Genomic DNA, 19,756 nt, shown 5'->3' on the forward strand with positions numbered 1-19,756 from the left:
CGGCGAGGAAACAAAAGGTTCAACCAATGAGAGGGCTTCGAAATCAAACATCGAAATTGGAAGAAAGATTCCCAACACGGCGTCCAAAACATTTCAGCTCCAAATCAGGCTTCATCTCTCTATTCCTTCTGAAAACTGTCTTTAAGTGACGTCTGTTGTGAAAAAGAACAACTCGGCACGACGTGACGAATCTGCAGCGTCGGCGCTCTGTCGCTGCCGGTTGTAGGTTTTGGTCGGAGGAACAGATCCGTTGCCCGGCGGCCGATCCGTCCCTTCAACTCCCGTCAGGAGTTTCTCTGCAAAACTTTCCACCTCTACAAGGATGCAAAGGAAACCTGAGGAGGTTTGGCAGCAGAGTCTCTGTGTGGGTTCCAGTAGCAGACTGACCTTCAGCCGAGTCGATACCGAGGAGGTGAGAAACCATCCGACTCCCCTCGAAGGAAAAAAACAGAACACTAAAAATACTAAATATAGAATAAGAGTGGAGAAGTTTGAGTTCTTCTGTCCTGATCCGGTCAGATTCACCTCACGGAGAAACAGTCCGAAGACACGGCGCAAAGTTTACTGAAGTTTTCTTACGGGAGTCGAAACATTAGCTTTATTTTTCTTTTTCTGGTGACATCATTTAAAACCAGAGCGTGCTCAGTAGTGAACTGAAGCTCCGCCCACATGTGAGCAAACACCCGGTCAACTTCACGTAACCTCGCGTTGGACTGTAATGGTCGCTCGCTGATCATTTTCTACGTTAGATTTGTTCAAACGTTTTAAAGCCATCACCATCTTGTTTTTTTGGAGCCAGAAGTGACCATATTTGGATGAGCTGGGGAGGAGCCAAGTGACACTATGCCCCGCCCACCTATTCTGGAAACATGTAGTCAAGCTAGACACGCCCCCAAACATAGCTGTGTTTGAGGCCTGATATCTGTTTGGTTTACTGTCTGTGGTCCAAACGTGATTAAACAGACAGATTTAAACGGTCAGACTTCATTTCTGGCAGCAAAATGTCGGGAATTTGTACGTTAATATTTCCATCAAACAAAAGTTACAAATCTTTGGTCATAAAACAACCGGAAGTTAAATATAGAAATCTAAAATATGCGTCGCTGTGAGATTCGACCACATTTCTCCTCGTCTTCGGTCTTCGGTCTCGAGCGCGACGGTTAAATGTGACTGACGAACGGAGCTCGACGTGGTGGGGAGGAAGAAGTGAGGATGACCATGTTTCTGACTGACACCAGTTTCCTCGCTGGGTGTCGGCGGGAGGAAGCAGCCAGCGCTCTGTTCTTCCTCCCATCAACGCTGTTCAAACACAATAACCGACGGCCTACATAACCCGGCACAGCAGATTTAACATGTTCGTTATCTTCATATTTACGTGTTCTCCTCATCATACACACATTTATTCCGATTTTAATGGACAGACAGATTTAAGTGTTTGGGAAATGTGGTTGTTTGCAGAAAAGTACCAACCATGTTTAATTATGTTTATTTATCTGAATTACCAGACAAATTAGTTCCCTGTTAAGATCCGTATTAAAGTTCCTGTTTTCTTTGATTCAGAGCAGGAAGGAAGACGAGCTGCAGTCCGTTACTGTAATCTGCAGTTCCTTTTAAGGAAATCACGATCTCCATAATTCACGTAAATACAAAAAAAACTCCACAATATTTGCGTCAGTTGGCAATTTAGCAAAAAAACAAAACATCTTCAAAAGAAGCTTCGCTGAAAGTTTTCCAGCCTTTTTGTTACATTTTCAAAAACGTAACTCGGTCGGTTAAGTTTCCTTCTCGACCCGTCGCAGCTCGGTCGTACGATGTTTCACTCTGGTTCGTCTCCTCTTCAACACGAGTTACGTAAAATAATAAAACAAACCCACTCCGGGATGAATCACGGACGTTATCTGGATGTAAAAACCAACGCGAGGACCGAAAGCGTCTCGACGTGAGCGCAGCAGGAAGGAAAGGTCTGGATATTATTTCTTATCTGCAGCGTACGCTCGTTCCTCCGACGGAGATCCAGACGCCTGCGGGGAGAATAAATCACAGCGACGCCTTCAAATGGACGGCAGCCGTTATCCAGATAAAAACAAATGTGCGGTTTGTTTCGGCCTCGAGGCTCCGTGGAGAATCTGAGTCGGCGTCTGGTTTTGATGCGCCCCCCGTGTGGATGTGCGTCTGGTTAAATGTGATCGGAGACATCAGCCGCCTGCCGGCCCGGTTCATTCCCTCTTTAGTCCTGGTTTATTTCAGCAGGAATCTCCTCCGTTATTCACAAAGGAAATCGCGTCACAGTCTCAGTTTGAGGTCAACTTTGGGAGCAGGTTGTCATATTTTCTCCCTTTATGCAAATAAAGTTAAAGGACACTTTATAGAAAAGTGAAATTTTCACTAATAAAAAACCGGAATAATAAACGTTCTATTCCATTCCTGCCGGTAGATTCTCCTCCATTCTGCACAGCGGACCTTTAAAGGTCAGCGAGGGCCTCGGAGGACCTTTAATCCAGCCGAGCGGCGAAGACGAGGATTTTAAATCTGTAACGTCTTCATCAGATGAGATTTACGAGGCCTCCGTTCAAACCTGCCGGCGTCCGTCGGTGAACCAGAACACCGCCGAGAGGAACGGCGTTAGTTGAAGAGGGAGTGAATCCACGGCCGAAGGTCAAAGGAGGTGAAAATCAATTAGGGTCCGTAATGTGGAGCGGCAGTTCGGGGACCCGCGAGGGGCCGACCCCCGAGGGGCCGACCCGAGGGGCCGAAGGGGCCGACCCGAGGGGCCGACCCGAGGGGCCGAAGGGCCGACCCGAGGGGCCGAGGGGCCAAGGGGCCGACCCGAGGGGCCGAAGGGCCGACCCGAGGGGCCGAGGGGCCGAGGGGCCGAGGGGCCGAAGGGCCGACCCGAGGGGCCGACCCGAGGGGCCGAAGGGCCGACCCGAGGGGCCGAGGGGCCGAAGGGCCGACCCGAGGGGCCGATCTGAGGGGCCGAGGCCCTTCAGCTGATTGTCCCCAGCAGAGGTCAGAGCAGCTCTCCGAACATTTAACTCTGAACCGCCGGAGGACTGATGACAAGCAGCGCTGCTTCATTGATCTGTACTGTTTCATGTCAGTTTATATATATATTATATATTATATATTATATATACGGTCATACGCTCTGCTGGCCAGATTATTAGGTACACCTGTTCAATTAGATTACGATGGAGCTTAATCACTTTTAAGATTATTTCCACATCCGGAAGTTACAGAGAAAAATGTCCAAAATTCTGGAAAAAATGTCTTTGTGATGGATTTATTATCATATATGACATTATTAAATTATGAACACTGATGCTTTCATGTGTTGGCAGCATTTTACTGGTTTTAAGTTCTTTTATTTCCTGTGTAGTTTGTTGTAGTTTAATCCGGTGATTCCCAACAAAGAGTCACCAGATGAACCTGAGATGTTGTGAAAGAAACGATTCTTTCAAATATCGTTTTTTAAAGTTTTTGGACTCTTTGGAAACGTCAGCAGGACGCGCTGCTGCAACGGCGACATCTGCTGGACGCTGCAGCACAGCGCAGGACGAGTGGGGAGGAGTGAAGGAGTGGGGAGGAGTGAAGGAGGAATGAAGGAGTGAAGGAGGAGTGAAAGAGGAGTGAAGGAGTGGGGAGGAGTGAAGGAGGAGTGAAGGAGTGAAGGAGGAGTGAAGGACTCCTCCTTCTCTTTGTGTCTATTTATAGATTCTGGTGGAATCACATCATATTGAAAAGGATTCCCTGCTCTGACTGGCTGTCTCTGTCTGTCTGTCTGTCTGTCTGTCTGTCTGTCTGTCTGTCTCTCTGTCTCTGTCTGTCTGTCTGTCTGTCTGTCTGTCTGTCTCTCTGTCTGTCTCTCTGTCTGTCTCTCTGTCTCTGTCTGTCTGTCTGTCTCTGTCTGTCTCTGTCTGTCTCTCTGTCTGTCTGTCTCTCTGTCTCCGTCTGTCTGTCTGTCTCTCTGACTGTCTCTCTGTCTCTTTGTCTCTGTCTCTTTGTCTCTGTCTGTCTCTGTATTATTATGATTAATTAAAGAAAATTGATATTGAGCTGAATTCATCAACAGCCAATCAGAGACAGCGATGGAGCAAACAAACCATTTTAAACATAAACGTTTTACCGACAGTCTAATGAATTTAAATTTAACCAAGTTTTTCTGCTCCGGCGGTTTATTTAGTAAATGTTTTTTCTTCCTCAGATTATATTCATATCCGGAGGTTGTTTGTAGTTTGTCTGTCTGCGTGAGGAGGTGTCGAGGGGCGTCGGCCTGTGATGAAGCTCATCGCTGTTCTCCTCCATATGTGGGTCACATACTCCCAGTGTACTTCCTTCATTTGCATAATCACAAAACACCATATCCAAACCTCTTCTTTATGTTTTCATTCCTCCTGCTGCCAACTGATATTTCCTGCTTGTGTGTATTTCCTGCTTGTGTGCAGCAGATATTCACCCGTGGACTAAACCCATCTCCCGTCTTTATCATGTTTTTATCACAAACATTCAGCGCAGCGTCGGTTGCTGTCGTCCTCCGATAAGCAGTCGACATGTTTTAGTCCGTTCAGCCTGGAGATTAACAGCAGAAAAAGATCTCATCTAAACACTAAAATCTTTACAAACCAAAAGACTATTTTTTTTTATAAATGGTGTATTTTGGTTCATCTGAGAACTTTATAAGTTACTTTATTAATCCCACAAGGGGACATTTGTTCGGTAAAGCAATAAAAAATATCTGCAAAATTAACACAGCTTCATTTTATGGGTGTTTTAGTTGTCTGTTGATTTCCTTCAAATCTGATTGTTTAGTATTATTTTAAAAAAGAACAAAAAATTAATATTTTCATGTATTTTCTTTTCTGTATGAGGATCATTTAAAGGAGCTGGTGCATTTGATCTGCTGATGATTTAGCCGTTAGCCTCGGGCTAACGTAGCGATCAGTGAAGCTGTTGACACTTTAAAGAGAACTATCAGTGGCTCCGGTGTCGTACCCTGAGGAACGCCACCGTAAACAACTTTATTTCTCTACATGACATTCAGAAGAACTTGAATATGTTTTTATCTGAAGATAATCAGACACCAGCTAACCGTGTAATATCTTGATGTAACATTACAGTAGATGATGTGAAGATAACAGCCAGTTTATCCCCGACCAGCTGATCTGAAGGCTTAATTACCTCATAATTGCTTCCTTTTAAAACAACAACAATCCCTCCGACACTGTGTTGTTTGACTTTGCTCTGATTTCAGTGTTCCTCGTGTCTTTATTCTCGTCCCTTCAGTCTCATTTAAAGTCCTTCTTTGTTTGTCTGTCGCTGTAACGCCGCCGGCTCTGGACCAAAAGACAAAAACCCTCTTTCTCTGAAATGTCTCCCCTCAGAGTTTCTGACAGCTTTGCATATAGATTTATTTGTGAGTAAATCCTCCCCTCCAGGATTTTTTCCTTTTAAAACTCTGACGCCTCAGCAGGAGCCGTCAGACTGAAAGGAGACCGGAGACGCTCTAAACACCAGCTCCGAATTAAAAACGGAAAAATCCATTTCTGTCCTCCAAGAAAAATAAAAAACTGAGAGAAAGATGACAGGAAGTAGAGAAAGAGAGGAAAGTGGAAAAGTGTCTGCAGCTCAATGGAAACCATGAAAGACAGATAAATACGCTTCGTTATGTAAAACCAGATGAAAACGTGGTAATTAAACACAAATATACTGACACACACAAAAAAACACTGTGGAGCAACATTCATTCATTTAAAATACTCATTTAAACCGTAATGAACGTTTAAAACACATTTCTGGTTAACAAAGCGAGCCTGTATGGCGCCCCCTGTTGGTCAGAGTTTCACAGAGAAAACAAAACATTAAAAATGCTAATACTGTATAACATTAGACTACATACATATAAAACTATAAGATCATTATTCATCATTTTGTGTTTAGTTTTCTTTAATTAAGTCTTTTAAGATGCAGAAACTCACATTTTAAAGCACTTTAAACATATTTTTTCTTTTTATTGTTTTTTTAACTCAATATATTGGTCATATTGTTTTAAAGCCGTCGTCAAGCATGTTTCTTATTTATTTATTTTGACAGGAATTATTGTTTTTATGATGTTTTGTTATGTCTAAGAGCATTTTCAGTCTTTCTTTTCACTTTGTCATTGTGGATTATTTAGTGTAAATTGATCAAAAACCACAATGCAATTTATCAAAAACAAACACACCATACAGAACAGTGACTGTGTGTAAATGTAATACTTTGTGAAGCAGCTGTATTTTGCTATTTCATCCTTAAAAAGAAAAGGAAATTAGAAATGAAGATGTAATTCAGGAAAGAGCTCGACAAACAACACAACCAGTTCAACAGGAAACACAAACTTTAAACTGACAAACTCTCATTCAGTTTCAACTGAATTTCAAAAGACAGTTTTCCCGCTGAAGTTTTAATGATTGTTGTTATACGTGGTGTCGGTGCTGTTTCTGACGTCACCTGTTAAATTGAGGACAAATAAGATCATAAATGTGTCTCCTGTTGAATCTTTGAGGGCTGAAACGTTGTTGATCAAGTGAAAAAATACAATAAACGATAACTGGGCGAAGAAGACGATTTTGTTTTGTTTTCAGACTCATTTTAGCTGCGTCAGCACTTCCTTTGTTTACTTTGTGCAAAAATAATCCCCGTCACTTTTTATTCCTCTATTTATTTATTGACGGGTTGTTTTTTAGTAACTCTTCTGTTGTTATCTGTTTTTAACCCTCTAATACTCCTGATTTTAACTCTATTATTTTACTATGCTGTCTTTTAAACTTACATGTATATGTGTGAGCTACTGGGTATCTAATTACTATATAATCATGTCTTTATTTTGCTGTTGGGGCTGTAAAAGCTCGTCGGTGCTGCTGCGTCTCCGTCCAGCAGGTGTCAGGCTTTCACAGCTTTCCTCCAGCAGACCTTCACACCGGAGACTTTTATCTTCCTCTGAAGATAAATCCAGCTGCGAAGAGGAGAGAAATATATTGACTGTTATTTTTCTTCCTATAATCTCCTCCTGAGTTTCTCCTCCCGCTGACTGGATGAAATCCGCCGAGAATAAAAACTGAATTTAACTGACGTCAGAGCTGTTTGTGTCGACAATGTTTTCATGATGTGGTTTAAACAGATAGAAAAATAACTCAACTTAATATTGATTTGCTGCAGACAAGATATGTAGATTAATATTTGATCTGCACGTGAACATAAACAATGTGTCTGTGGTACAACAGCCGGTCGTCATGGAGACGTCACTTCACCTTAAACAAATATTGTTTAATTGCTTAACATGCTGCTGCATGTATAACTGTTAACGTGACTCTCCATAGTTGGATGTTTTCTTGGAAATAAACAATTGAAAAGATCACGAAAACTCTGATAAGTGGACATGAATTATTTACAAAGAAAACAACACGCGCACACATTCACTAGTATGATAGTTGTATTGTAATATGCAGGATGGCCCCATTTTAAAATATATTCTTGATGCATTTACATGTGTAACTTTTAAAAGTCAAAGTTTTTAAAGCTGAAAAGCCAAAGATCACATTTTATATTCTGATGAAAGCGTCTCCTGAAGTTTTATTTCTCCATGTGAGTTATTTAATGTGTTTATTGATCCGTTTGAAGATTATATATGAAATCATTATAAAAGAGTTGATATAAAGTTTTAAGGTTTAAATATTAAAGTGAAGGCAGGTGCCGGTAACCCGGATGATCACGTGATCACTGATTTCAGCATAAAGCTGCCGTTTTGAGGTCGCTCGCGTTCCTTCTCTGAGCATGCGCAGTGCGCCGCCACTCAGCGGGTCTCCGGAAGTTTGGATCAACTTCGTGCTTGTTTGATTGATTGAGGTCGATTCACCGCGCGGCGGCAGGTGAGTGTCGCCCCGCCTCGAGCCGCTCACCTGCCCAGGTGAAGCTTTATGTGTCGAGTGGGTTTATGAAACGAGGAAGATGTTCCCGCGTGCGTTTACGTCGGTTATAAATGAGGTCAGGTGTTCTTGTTAGCTTAGTTTACCTGGAGTCAGGAGACCTCGCGGTGTTTTGAAGACCTCGCGATGTTTTGAAGACCTCGCGGTGTTTTGGTGTCCGGATCGATTCTCTGATTAAACTTCATAAACTGTTTGTAAAATGTCATTAAATCCACCTGAACGTCCTTCTGACTGATGTTTTTGCTCTTCATCCGTCAGAGATGACGTCATCGTCTCATCTGGAGCAGCTGGCAGAAATAGGTGAGTTTAATTTTTTTATATCAATTAAATTAAATTAAATAAACTGAAAGTGAAAGTTTACAGGGTACTTCCCAGAAACTCTTTTAATAGTTCGGTTTATTTTATATTTATTTGGTTGTTGAACAGAAACCTGCTTCATCAGTACATTTAATTTACAGCTGATTTGATTCATCAAGTTTTCAGGAAATTATCTGGAAAATAAAAAAACACTGATAATAAAGTGTTGTTACAGGTTTTATTTTACAAGTGTGTTCATCATGCTACAAACAACAACAACAACTGCAAGTAAAGAGACAAACACAAACAATGAATAGTTTATTTTTTAAATCTGTTGGTGAGGAGCTGAATCTGATTTATTGATCATCAGTTTGAAACATGAAGAACTCGACCAACCAGCAGCAGAAACATCTGTGATGTCATAAAACTGGTTGTTGGTTTTTCATAAAATGCAAAAAGCAGGTAAACAATAAGTGCAGCAACAAACACTTTGTCTGTTGTAGATTATAGTTCAGAATCAAACTGATCGATAACAGATCATTATTATGAGGAAAGTTTCCAGCAAGTTAAATGGAAAATACAAGAACTTCAAAATAAAGTGACGCTGTTTGAATTGTTTGAACAGCATGTTGGCAGTTTATTTTATTTTATATGAATTTAATATCTCAAATTATATTGATTGTATCTTGTTTTTCATGTTGAACTTTCTGACTGATAGATTTGATGATTTTATTATTTTCACCTCAAACTTTGTTCGTCAGCTGTTTCTTCTTCTCTGCAGTTAAACTGAGTCGTTAGTCAGCCGACGGTTTCCTGTTTGATATCAATGTTTACAGCAAACTTCCCTCTGAGCTGCAGAACAAACCTCCACCCAGTCCTCCTCCTCCCCCTCATTTACTCCTCCCCCCTCCCCCTCCTCCTCCTCCTCCTCATTTCCTCCTCCTCCCCCTCCTCTCCTCCTCCTCCTCCTCCTCATTTCCTCCCCCCCTCCCCCTCCTCTCCTCATCCACCTCCTCATTTCCTCCTCCCCCCTCCTCTCCTCCTCCTCCTCCTCATTTACTCCTCCCCCTCCCCCTCCTCCTCCTCCTCCTCATTTCCTCCTCCTCCCCCCTCCTCTCCTCCTCCTCCTCCTCCTCATTTCCTCCCCCCTCCCCCCCTCCTCTCCTCATCCACCTCCTCATTTCCTCCTCCCCCTCCTGTCCTCCTCCTCCTCCTCCCCCTTCCCCTCCTCCTCCTCCTCCTCCTCCTCCTCCCCCTCCTCCCCTCCTCCCCCTCCTCTCCTCCTCCTCCTCCTCCTCCTCATTTCCTCCTCCCCCTCCCCCCTCCTCCTCCTCATCCTCCTCCTCATTTCCTCCTCCCCCCTCCTGTCCTCCTCCTCTCCTCCTCCTCCTCCCCCTTCCCCTCCTCCCCCTCCTCCTCTCCTCCTCCTCCTCATTTCCTCCTCCCCCCTCCTGTCCTCCTTCCTCCTCCTCCTCTCCTCCTCCCCCTCCTCTCCTCCTCATCCTCCTCCTCCTCCTCATTTCCTCCTCCCCCTCCCCCTCCTCTCCTCATCCTCCTCCTCCTCATTTCCTCCCCCCCTCCTCTCCTCCTCCCCCTCCTCCTCCCCCTCCTCTCCTCCTCCTCCCTCCTCCTCCTCCTCATTTCCTCCTCCCCCCTCCTCTCCTCCTCCCCCTCCTCTCCTCCTCCCCCTCCTCCCCCTCCTCTCCTCCTCCCCTCTCCTCCTCCCCCTCCTCCTCTCCTCCTCCTCCTCTGACTCACTCTGGTACCAGGATGAGATAACGGTGTCGTTTGTGAATCACTTCGTGTTTATTTCCGTCAGTTTTATCTTTTAAATCTAATTTAAACTCGACTTTTAGTTGATGAAGTTACAAACGTTAAAATAGAAAAGTTAGTTTTTCTTGTTCAGGCTGTAAATAATAAATAATGAAGTTTATTATTAGACATAAAGCCGGTCTGTGACAGGTTTAGTTGAACCAGATGTCCGATGTGTTTCCGGAAGTCAGCGTTTTGTTTTTTAAGGTGAATTCTTCTTTGACTCCGACAGAACTTCAGAAGGAGGAAGAGGAGGATGAGGAGGAGCGGAGGGGGGAGGGGGGAGGAGGAAAGGAGGAGGAGGAGCGGAGGCGTGGCCCAGACCCGTCATCACTTCCTGCCGGCGGCCCGTCCGGTCTCGACTCCTCCCACCCGTACTACGACGTGGCCCGGCACGGCATCATCCAGGTCTCAGGTCGGCACGGCAACGGGATCTCTGGAGCGACGGAACCGGATCAGAACCTTCGACCCGGTTCTTCATCCCAACTGTTTCTGTTCCGTCTGCAGGTGACGACAAATACGGCCGCAAGCTGATCGTCTTCAGCAGCTGCTGTCTTCCTCCGTCTCACCAGCTCAACCACCGCCGGCTGCTCGAGTACGTAAAGGCCCAGTGAGGCTCCGCCCCCTTCGCCCTCTCCGGTCGTTCTCACCTTTTGTCCACCTGCCGCAGGTACCTGAAGTTCACACTGGACCAGTACGTGGAGATGGACTACATCCTGGTCTACTTCCACTACGGCCTGAGGAGCAGCAACAAGCCGTCGCTGAAGTGGCTGCGAGAGGCGTACGGCGAGTTCGACAGGAAGTAGGTCGCCGGTTTCACTCCACTTCCTGTCCGGATCGACCGTTGGACCGACGTCGATACAGTTTCAATACCAGTTTCATATAATCCTTTTTAATAAACAATAAAACAGGACAAATCTTACGTTTTCATGCAGTTTAGAGGGGGAGAGTGTAGTTTACAGATGTTCCCTGAACGCCTCGTGTAGACTAGTTTTAGAATAATTGATCAGGATGTTGAAAGATGAATGTTATTGTTTGTTGTTGTTGTTGTTGTTTCTGTTGCAGTGAACAGATGTTTGTTTATTATCAGCTGTTGCTTTCAGGTACAAGAAGAACCTGAAGAGTTTGTACGTCGTCCATCCGACAAACTTCATCCGGATCGTCTGGAACATTTTCAAACCTCTGATCAGGTAAAAAAAAAAAAAAAACCTCTGCTCGCTCTCCGTTTACGTGTTCGTTACCGTGTTCTCCTTACCGTGCTCTCGTTACCGTGTTCTCGTTACCGTGTTCTCCTTACCGTGCTCTCGTTACCGTGTTCTCGTTACCGTGTTCTCGTTACCGTGTTCTGCTCTCGTTACCGTGTTCTCGTTACCGTGTTCTCGTCACCGTGTTCTCGTCACCGTGCTCTCGTTACCGTGCTCTCGTTACCGTGCTCTCGTTACCGTGTTCTCGTCACCGTGCTCTCGTTACCGTGTTCTCGTCACCGTGCTCTCCTTACCGTGCTCTCGTTACCGTGCTCTCGTTACCGTGTTCTCGTCACCGTGCTCTCGTTACCGTGTTCTCGTCACCGTGCTCTCCTTACCGTGCTCTCGTTACCGTGTTCTCGTTACCGTGCTCTCGTTACCGTGTTCTCGTCACCGTGTTCTCGTCACCGTGCTCTCGTTACCGTGTTCTCGTCACCGTGCTCTCCTTACCGTGCTCTCGTTACCGTGTTCTCGTTACCGTGCTCTCGTCACCGTGCTCTCGTTACCGTGTTCTCGTCACCGTGCTCTCGTTACCGTGTTCTCGTCACCGTGCTCTCCTTACCGTGCTCTCGTTACCGTGCTCTCGTTACCGTGTTCTCCTTACCGTGCTCTCGTTACCGTGCTCTCGTTACCGTGTTCTCGTCACCGTGCTCTCGTCACCGTGCTCTCGTTACCGTGCTCTCGTTACCGTGTTCTCGTTACCGTGATCTCCTTACCGTGATCTCCTTACCGTGCTCTCGTTACCGTGTTCTCGTTACCGTGTTCTCGTCACCGTGCTCTCGTTACCGTGTTCTCGTCACCGTGCTCTCCTTACCGTGCTCTCGTTACCGTGTTCTCGTTACCGTGCTCTCGTTACCGTGTTCTCGTCACCGTGTTCTCGTCACCGTGCTCTCGTTACCGTGTTCTCGTCACCGTGCTCTCCTTACCGTGCTCTCGTCACCGTGCTCTCGTTACCGTGTTCTCGTCACCGTGCTCTCGTTACCGTGTTCTCGTCACCGTGCTCTCCTTACCGTGCTCTCGTTACCGTGCTCTCGTTACCGTGTTCTCCTTACCGTGCTCTCGTTACCGTGCTCTCGTTACCGTGTTCTCGTCACCGTGCTCTCGTCACCGTGCTCTCGTTACCGTGTTCTCGTTACCGTGTTCTCCTTACCGTGCTCTCGTTACCGTGTTCTCGTTACCGTGTTCTCGTCACCGTGCTCTCGTTACCGTGTTCTCGTCACCGTGCTCTCCTTACCGTGCTCTCGTTACCGTGTTCTCGTTACCGTGCTCTCGTTACCGTGTTCTCGTCACCGTGTTCTCGTCACCGTGCTCTCCTTACCGTGCTCTCGTTACCGTGCTCTCGTTACCGTGTTCTCGTCACCGTGTTCTCGTCACCGTGCTCTCGTTACCGTGTTCTCGTTACCGTGTTCTCCTTACCGTGCTCTCGTTACCGTGCTCTCGTTACCGTGTTCTCGTCACCGTGTTCTCGTCACCGTGCTCTCGTTACCGTGTTCTCGTTACCGTGTTCTCCTTACCGTGCTCTCGTTACCGTGCTCTCGTCACCGTGCTCTCCTTACCGTGCTCTCCTTACCGTGGTCTCGTTACCGTGTTCTCGTCACCGTGTTCTCGTCACCGTGTTCTCGTTACCGTGTTCTCGTCACCGTGCTCTCCTTACCGTGCTCTCGTCACCGTGCTCTTCTTACCGTGGTCTCGTTACCGTGTTCTCGTCACCGTGTTCTCGTCACCGTGTTCTCGTTACCGTGTTCTCGTTACCGTGCTCTCCTTACCGTGCTCTCATTACCGTGCTCTCGTTACCGTGTTCTCGTTACCGTGTTCTCGTCACCGTGTTCTCGTTACCGTGTTCTCGTCACCGTGTTCTCGTTACCGTGTTCTCGCTCTCAGTTTTCCTTTTTTGTTCGCAGTCACAAGTTCGGCAGGAAGCTGACATACGTGAACTACCTGGCGGAGCTGCGAGATCACCTGAACTACGAGCAGCTGGTCGTCCCGCCGGACGTCCTCAGGTCATTAAACGTCTTCTTTGTTTTTATCTTTACGTGTTCTTTGTTGTCATTTTTCCGTGTTCTTTCCGTGTTCTTTCCGTGTTCGTCGTCTCCTCGCAGACATGACGAGAAGTTGCGTTTGGCTCAGAAAGGCGGACCTCCTCCTTCGGTGAAGACTCCGCCCCCTCGCCCCCCTACCCACCCAGCAGTTCGGAGTCAGTCTTCATTAGTGAGTGTCGCCGTGAACTCTTCGTACATTAAAAACTTCAATTAGTGAGCTGTCAATCAACGAGCTGTCAATCAACGAGTCGTGTGTCCTGTCAGCATCAGAGAGAAGAACCGAGAGGACATCGTCCCCCTGGTGATCCGACAGACCGTCTCCTACCTGATGGACGAAGGTCAGTTTAAGATCAGTTCGGTAACTTTTTACACCTGAGACAGGCTCCTCCCCCACAGCACCAGCAGCCGAGGCTCATGGGTAATGTAGTCTTCGGAACCGTCCGGCTAACTGGAACGTTCACACATCTTTGCACGCTATGCTCAGCGTTCAAGTGGTTAACTCAGGACACCACTGTTGCTAGGCAACATGGACGTCGTTTAGAAGTCCGATCCAGACCGCGACTCCTTTAGCGTGTTGTTAGCGTGTTGTAATCTTCCGTGTGTTGTTTCTGCTGCAGGTCTGAGGACGGAGGGAATCTTCAGGCGCTCGGCTCGAGTTCAACTCATCAAGGACGTCCAGAAGCTCTACAACCTGGGTGAGCGGGGTCTCCCTCCCCCAACAGCAGGGGCTCAGTGCAGCGTCCTTGTTTTAACCTTCAGTTTGTCCAAACGTCCTTCAGGGAAACCCGTCGACTTCGAGCGGTTCGGAGACGTCCACGTTCCCGCCGTCATCCTGAAGACGTTCCTGCGGGAGCTGCCTGAACCGCTGCTCACCTTCCGGGTCTACAACGCGGTCCGGGATCTGCTCGGTGAGTCGCGGCGCCGCACGTTCAGTACCGATCGGCCGTTGTCCGATCGGAGAGTTTAACGGGCTTCTGCTCGACCTCCCGGCAGACGTGGAGAGCAGCCTGCGGGTGTCCAGCTGCAAACAGATCGTCGAAAGTCTTCCTGAACATAATTTCATCATCACCAAGTTCCTGCTGAGTTTCCTCCACACGGTGCGTCTGATTTCCGACACGCTCACGAGTCATTAAACGCCTCACAGGTTGTGTTTATCACGCCGAGCCTCCAACTCTCGTATTGATTATTAAGATCAATGAAAACGTTTTGATTTTCTTCAGACACTTCATTTGGCCACAAAACGTGTTTTCAAATGTCTCGGTGTCGACATAGATTTATATTTCTAGATGATCATCAGCTGATCCGGTCGAACCTAAAAACATTTTTAAAAAAAACTACAAAAAATGTGGGATAATTTTAGAGCCGAACATTTAAAGACAAACAGTTTGAGGAACAACTAAAATAAAGAGTTGGTGTTTGGATGTTGTATTTAGTGAGGTATGTTTGTGTACCTGTCTCAGGTGTCTCAGCAGAGCATCGTGAACAAGATGAGCGCCTCCAACTTGGCCTGCGTCTTCGGGGTGAACCTGGTTTGGCCTCGTCACGGCTCCATCTCGCTCGGCGCTCTGACTCCCATCAACATCTTCACCGAGATCCTCATCGAGCACTTCCACGCCGTGTTCGGCTCGCGCTGCCCACCTGCTCAGGTAACTCCGCCCTGACGGACGTCTGGCTCCGCCTCCGAACCTCTTTTTTATTTTTTTACTTTTTTCAGCTGCTGGTCCAAAAGGAGATTTCTTTATTCTTTATTCTTTATTCAGGACGACTCTGAACTTTGCACTCGCAAATGGCCTTTTTTTGTTTGTTTTTTTATTGTTTTTTTTTACAAAACATTATGAATCAAATTGCCACAAACTGACTGATGAACTCTTCGTGGACTCGTTTGGACTCCGCTGCTGCAGATTTATAACCTTAAATATGAAATATGTCGACAGATGTTAAAGATTTAGAATTTTATAACTCTTTTTAACACTACGCAACTTTAACACTTCATTAAAATGTGCACGAACCTGAACACCGTTTTTCCATTTATGTTACAGTGAAGTTAAAGTCTCAGAATTCTCTGACAGAAACTGTTTTTAAACTGATATGTAAGAATTTGCTTGAAGATATTTCGGCTGACTCAAACATAACTGATATTTTTCCTTAAAGAGGAGTTTTTTTTGAATTATTGAATTTCTCTGTATGATGCTGTTTCAAGTAATAATGACTTTAATCTGTTAGTGTTATGGAATAACCTGTGTTGGGATTCGGCGCTATAGAAATAAAATTGAATTGAATATTATGGATCATTTAAATTTGACTAATAAAAAGTTGTTACCTAAATAACAGTTGAACCAATTTTTCCATTTTCATTTGACATTTATAGCCAATAATTTTTGCTCATAGTTTTGTTTAATACTATAATTTAAAATGATATTTATATCTCACACTGAGACATGTAATATTGCTGTTAAACGTTCTGTTCTTACATTTTTCGTATATTCTGAACTGAAATTAACTCAAGAATTTAAACAAATAAGAAAAATTTCAGAGAAAATTTAAATCAATTGAAGTTTTCCTCTTTCTTAGAATTTTCAGCTAATTTCCTGAAAACGTTGTTTGTAATTTCCTAAAAAAAATAGTCATAAATGTTAAGATATTTCCAGTGAAAGTCTTTCAGTTTGTAGATACTTATGAGGGAAAATAATAAAGTATTAAAATTCGAATATATTTAAAGCAGCGTTGAAAACAAACACGAGAATCGAGTCGTTTGTTCTTGAATTTTGTTTATTAATGATTCAATCTTTTGTAAGAACTTGGTACAAAAAAGTGAGACTACTCTTTAACCATTTACCACCTTCCATCAATCAGCGTTTTTAATGCATCATAAAGAAGAAAAAACTACATTGGCATATTTAAGACAAACACTTTCCTATACACACTATCCACTGGACAGTCCCCTTATTAATGACAAAGAAAAACTTCTACTTCCACAACCAACAGACATTTTATTTCCCTCTAAACACCCTTCGTGTCGTCGTCGCCTCCTTGTGGCAAAATAATACATCGAACGTTGCAAGCTAGAAGTCCGAATGCAGAAATGTTCTGTTCTTTATTTGCTCCTCGATAAAAGAATATAAAAATGTTTTTTTTTGTTCAAATGTTGTGTCGTGTATTAAAATAGATCTGTTTAAGCACTGCACAGTTTCTCCCGGAGAAGATTTCTAGAAACGGATGAAGAGGTTCTGGTGAGGGTTTGTTTGTTTTTTTCTTGGTTTTTTTCGTTGTTTTTTTTGTTTTTTTTTAAAGGGTGGAGTATCGACGCGTCACGGAGCGCTGATATGGTTTCCATCTTGTTCTTTAGTTTCCACCTGCAGCTCTCAGGTGAGGACTCGATATGCATCACATGGCACATTCAATCCACCCAAATAAAACCCCTCTGAGATTTGACGGGCTCCCCTCTGATCATGATTTTATTCTGTAATAAAAGGCAGGTCAGGTGTGATGTTGATGCATATCTGCTGTTCGTGTCGCAGACTCGGAGCCTGGAAGAGTTTCTGCTGCTGGAACAAAAATCATTTCATCTTTTTGTTGAATTATTTTGTTACGGAAATTACTGAATGTAAATCTCGGTGTTGGATATGAATCTCTTTCGTAAATAAAAGAAGCTACCGATTTGTAAAAATGTAAATGTAGTTTAGTTTAATTCTTAATGAAAATCCACTAATTTGGTAGTTTTAATTCTGCAGCCGGTCAAATTGGACATTAATAGTTTTTGATAGTTTGATATGTAATAATCCCCAAAAAATTCATAAGTGGACATTTTGGATGTAAAGTCTTAATCTTTTTGGATTTCCATTTAATTCTGTGAAGTAAAGAATAAAGGAAAATAAAAATGGGAGAACAAAACTTCACAGCTGAGTAAATTAAAAAGTAAAAGAAATGAGCGGTGCAGTTAGAAGTTAGTTTTCTAATTTAGTTGAAACCACTCGGATCGAGATTCAACTGGTGTTGTGATCAAATGGAGAATTTACACAATCAGCATGTTCAGGTTAGAAATGAGCAGATTTAAGGAACCGATCTGTGATTGTTGGTCCGAATGGTTAAATGTCGCTCGAAGTGCTTCCAGGCTCCGACGTCTGATGAAGAGCATATTGTTAAAATAACTTGTGCATTTGGCGACGAATCGACGTCGTTGTTTTCAGACTGAAGTCTTGGAGTCTGTGAACCTTCACGTCCCAACAATGTTTCTTTTTGATCAAATCTGAAAATGGATTTGTTCACGATTCAAATCAAACCTGCTGTCAAACTCTTCGTTCAGAGTTCAAATATTAATCCTTTAGGTTTTAGGTCACTCTTCAAAAACCATCCATCAATAAATAGAAAGTTATCAGAGCAAGATGTCCAACATTTGAGATCTTCTGCTCCTCGAAGGGAAGAATTGTTCTCTTTAATTTGATCAAATATATTTGGTTGAACGAAACAAAAACATGTCAAGACGCCGTCGGTGGTTTCGGAAACATTTTCTAGACGAAACGATCAAATAAAAACTCCTTTAAGTGGAACTGCAGCGTAAAGACTTGTTTTATTTTTGTATTTCATGAACTAAAATATTTTCCTTTCTGTTTTCCTCTTTTTGTCTTTGCAGCTCTCGCGGCTGAAAAGGTTCACAGACTCTCAGACTTCACAGAGTTTGTAGCAGCGGAGCGCCGCTTTTTCCTGTGAACACCTGAACGCAACACGATCGCGGTGGAGTCGAAACAAACCGGATGGTTGAAGCGGACGCGTCGTCGATCAGCTGAAATCACGTCGTATTGCTCGTCCTTCATGCTCTGGTACTTTTGATGGTTTGTGCCGTGCAGATGATGCTTCTCCCACTATAAGGATATTTTCTGTATTTTTTTATAATTGGTGACCTGGATATGATTTCGATAAAATAAAATCACCTCTTTTCAATTTGAACGTAAATTTCCTTCTGTTTCTTCTGATAAAGGCATTTTTTTTTTCTGAATTATTTCAGCTGTTTGTTCTGTTTGTGCGTCAGCAGGCGGCAGAGACCTGCAGCTCGACCGACCGGTGACACGATGGGAAATAAAAAATGGACTAAATCTAAGTTTGTAAAATGGAACCTCTCTGGACCAGCAGGAAGACTAGCGAGACAAATGGACGCAGCTTGTCCACCGACCGTCCAAGTGTTGTTGCCGTTTGACAGAGTTGTCCCATTTCCTAAATTGATGTGTGTCTATAAAACGACGCAACGAAGAAGAAAACCCTGGATTTGAAACCATTTGTACTTGAGGCAGTGTTCATCTGTCGGTCAACAGGCTCGTCACTGAACGTTCAAAAAACACCAGTAAAAAAAAAAAGCCCAAAATATAAAACAGGCAGGGAGAGAAAAAAAAAAGCACGAGACATTATTGATGAGCGAATCCAGTACAAAAACAAAGAAAGGTTTTTGGCATATTTTCTATACTGGTTAAAGGTGAAGGGACTGAACGGATGCATCACCATCGGCTGAACGATGTGTTCGTGTTCGAGTGCAGCTGTGAACAAACAAACTCCCGTCCCTGTTTATTTAGCTGTTGGATTTCTGTACACAGAAACAAGAATATAACTCGACATGGTGCTTTTCTTTTTCATTTGTCTTTCAAAACCAGAAACAAAAGTTCAGTTACTTTTTTTTTTTTTTTTTTTCATTTGTATTGTGATGAAAAATATTCTTTGAACAGGTTTGATCCTGTTAAAAATAAAAGTCTAATTTGTTCTGCATTTTTTTAGAGGCTTCACGCTTGTACATTTTTTTGCTTCAATTATTATCAAATTGTTGATTTTTCTTGATTAATGAGTCAATTTTTAAAACAAAAAATCTGTAAAAGCAATCTGCTTAAATTATTATATCGTTGATTTTATTTGATTAACCTAAGTATATTTTAAAAAGACATTTATTTTTTAGAAAATTTGCTTCAATTATTATGAAATTGTAGATTTTTTTTCTTGATTAATCAAATAAAAAAAAAAAAAGATTCTTTCAAACATTTGCTTAAGGTATTATTAAATTATTGATCTTAGAGTCTAAGTCAATTAAAAAAAAACAAATCTCCAAAAGAAAACGGCTTCTCAGGTTTTAATTTGCTGCTTTTTCTTAAACTGGTTTTATTCTTGTTCACGTTGCCGTCGAACAGAAAACGAACGTCGTAAATAAACAGGGACTCGTCTTGTGTGACTCCAGTAAAGTTTGAAAACCGAAAAATCCTGCGATGATAATAATAATAATAATAATACAACATATGTACAGTGATCCCCTTGAATACTCCAAACTTACATTTATCAACAGGCATCAGCATGAAAATACTAAAATCTCCACTAGAAATGCTAATTTCTGTAGTTTTATCTTAAATACTTTTTTCTTTGACTTTAACTC

At 43.6% G+C, this 19,756-nt stretch overlaps 2 protein-coding genes across 5 annotated transcripts in view; one reads left to right on the forward strand and one right to left on the reverse strand.

Moving 5' to 3' along the window:
• Nucleotides 1-7,828: 7,828 nt before the first annotated feature.
• LOC138634011 (rho GTPase-activating protein 8-like) lies at nt 7,829-15,797 on the forward strand. Its single transcript, XM_069720598.1, is given in 14 exon segments — nt 7,829-7,904; nt 8,220-8,261; nt 10,303-10,485; nt 10,578-10,665; nt 10,741-10,872; nt 11,174-11,260; nt 13,216-13,314; nt 13,414-13,488; nt 13,490-13,522; nt 13,618-13,691; nt 13,971-14,048; nt 14,133-14,261; nt 14,347-14,450; nt 14,814-15,797. Coding segments are annotated over 13 exon segments (1,323 nt in total). The 5' UTR covers nt 7,829-7,904; nt 8,220-8,221; the 3' UTR covers nt 15,015-15,797.
• Nucleotides 15,798-16,478: 681 nt separating this feature from the next.
• Nucleotides 16,479-19,756, reverse strand: part of phf21b (PHD finger protein 21B) — a 50,098-nt gene continuing 46,820 nt past the window's right edge. For all 4 annotated transcript variants that reach the window (XM_069720586.1, XM_069720585.1, XM_069720587.1 and 1 more), the window contains exon 14: nt 16,479-19,756. This exon is cut by the window's right edge. The gene's annotated coding sequence lies outside the window, so the exon portion shown is untranslated.

This window comes from Brachyistius frenatus, unplaced genomic scaffold, assembly GCF_029030835.1.
Source record: "Brachyistius frenatus isolate BFR_SWC_R1_liver_20210118 unplaced genomic scaffold, ASM2903083v1 Contig_244, whole genome shotgun sequence".
Classification (NCBI taxonomy): domain Eukaryota; kingdom Metazoa; phylum Chordata; class Actinopteri; family Embiotocidae; genus Brachyistius; species Brachyistius frenatus.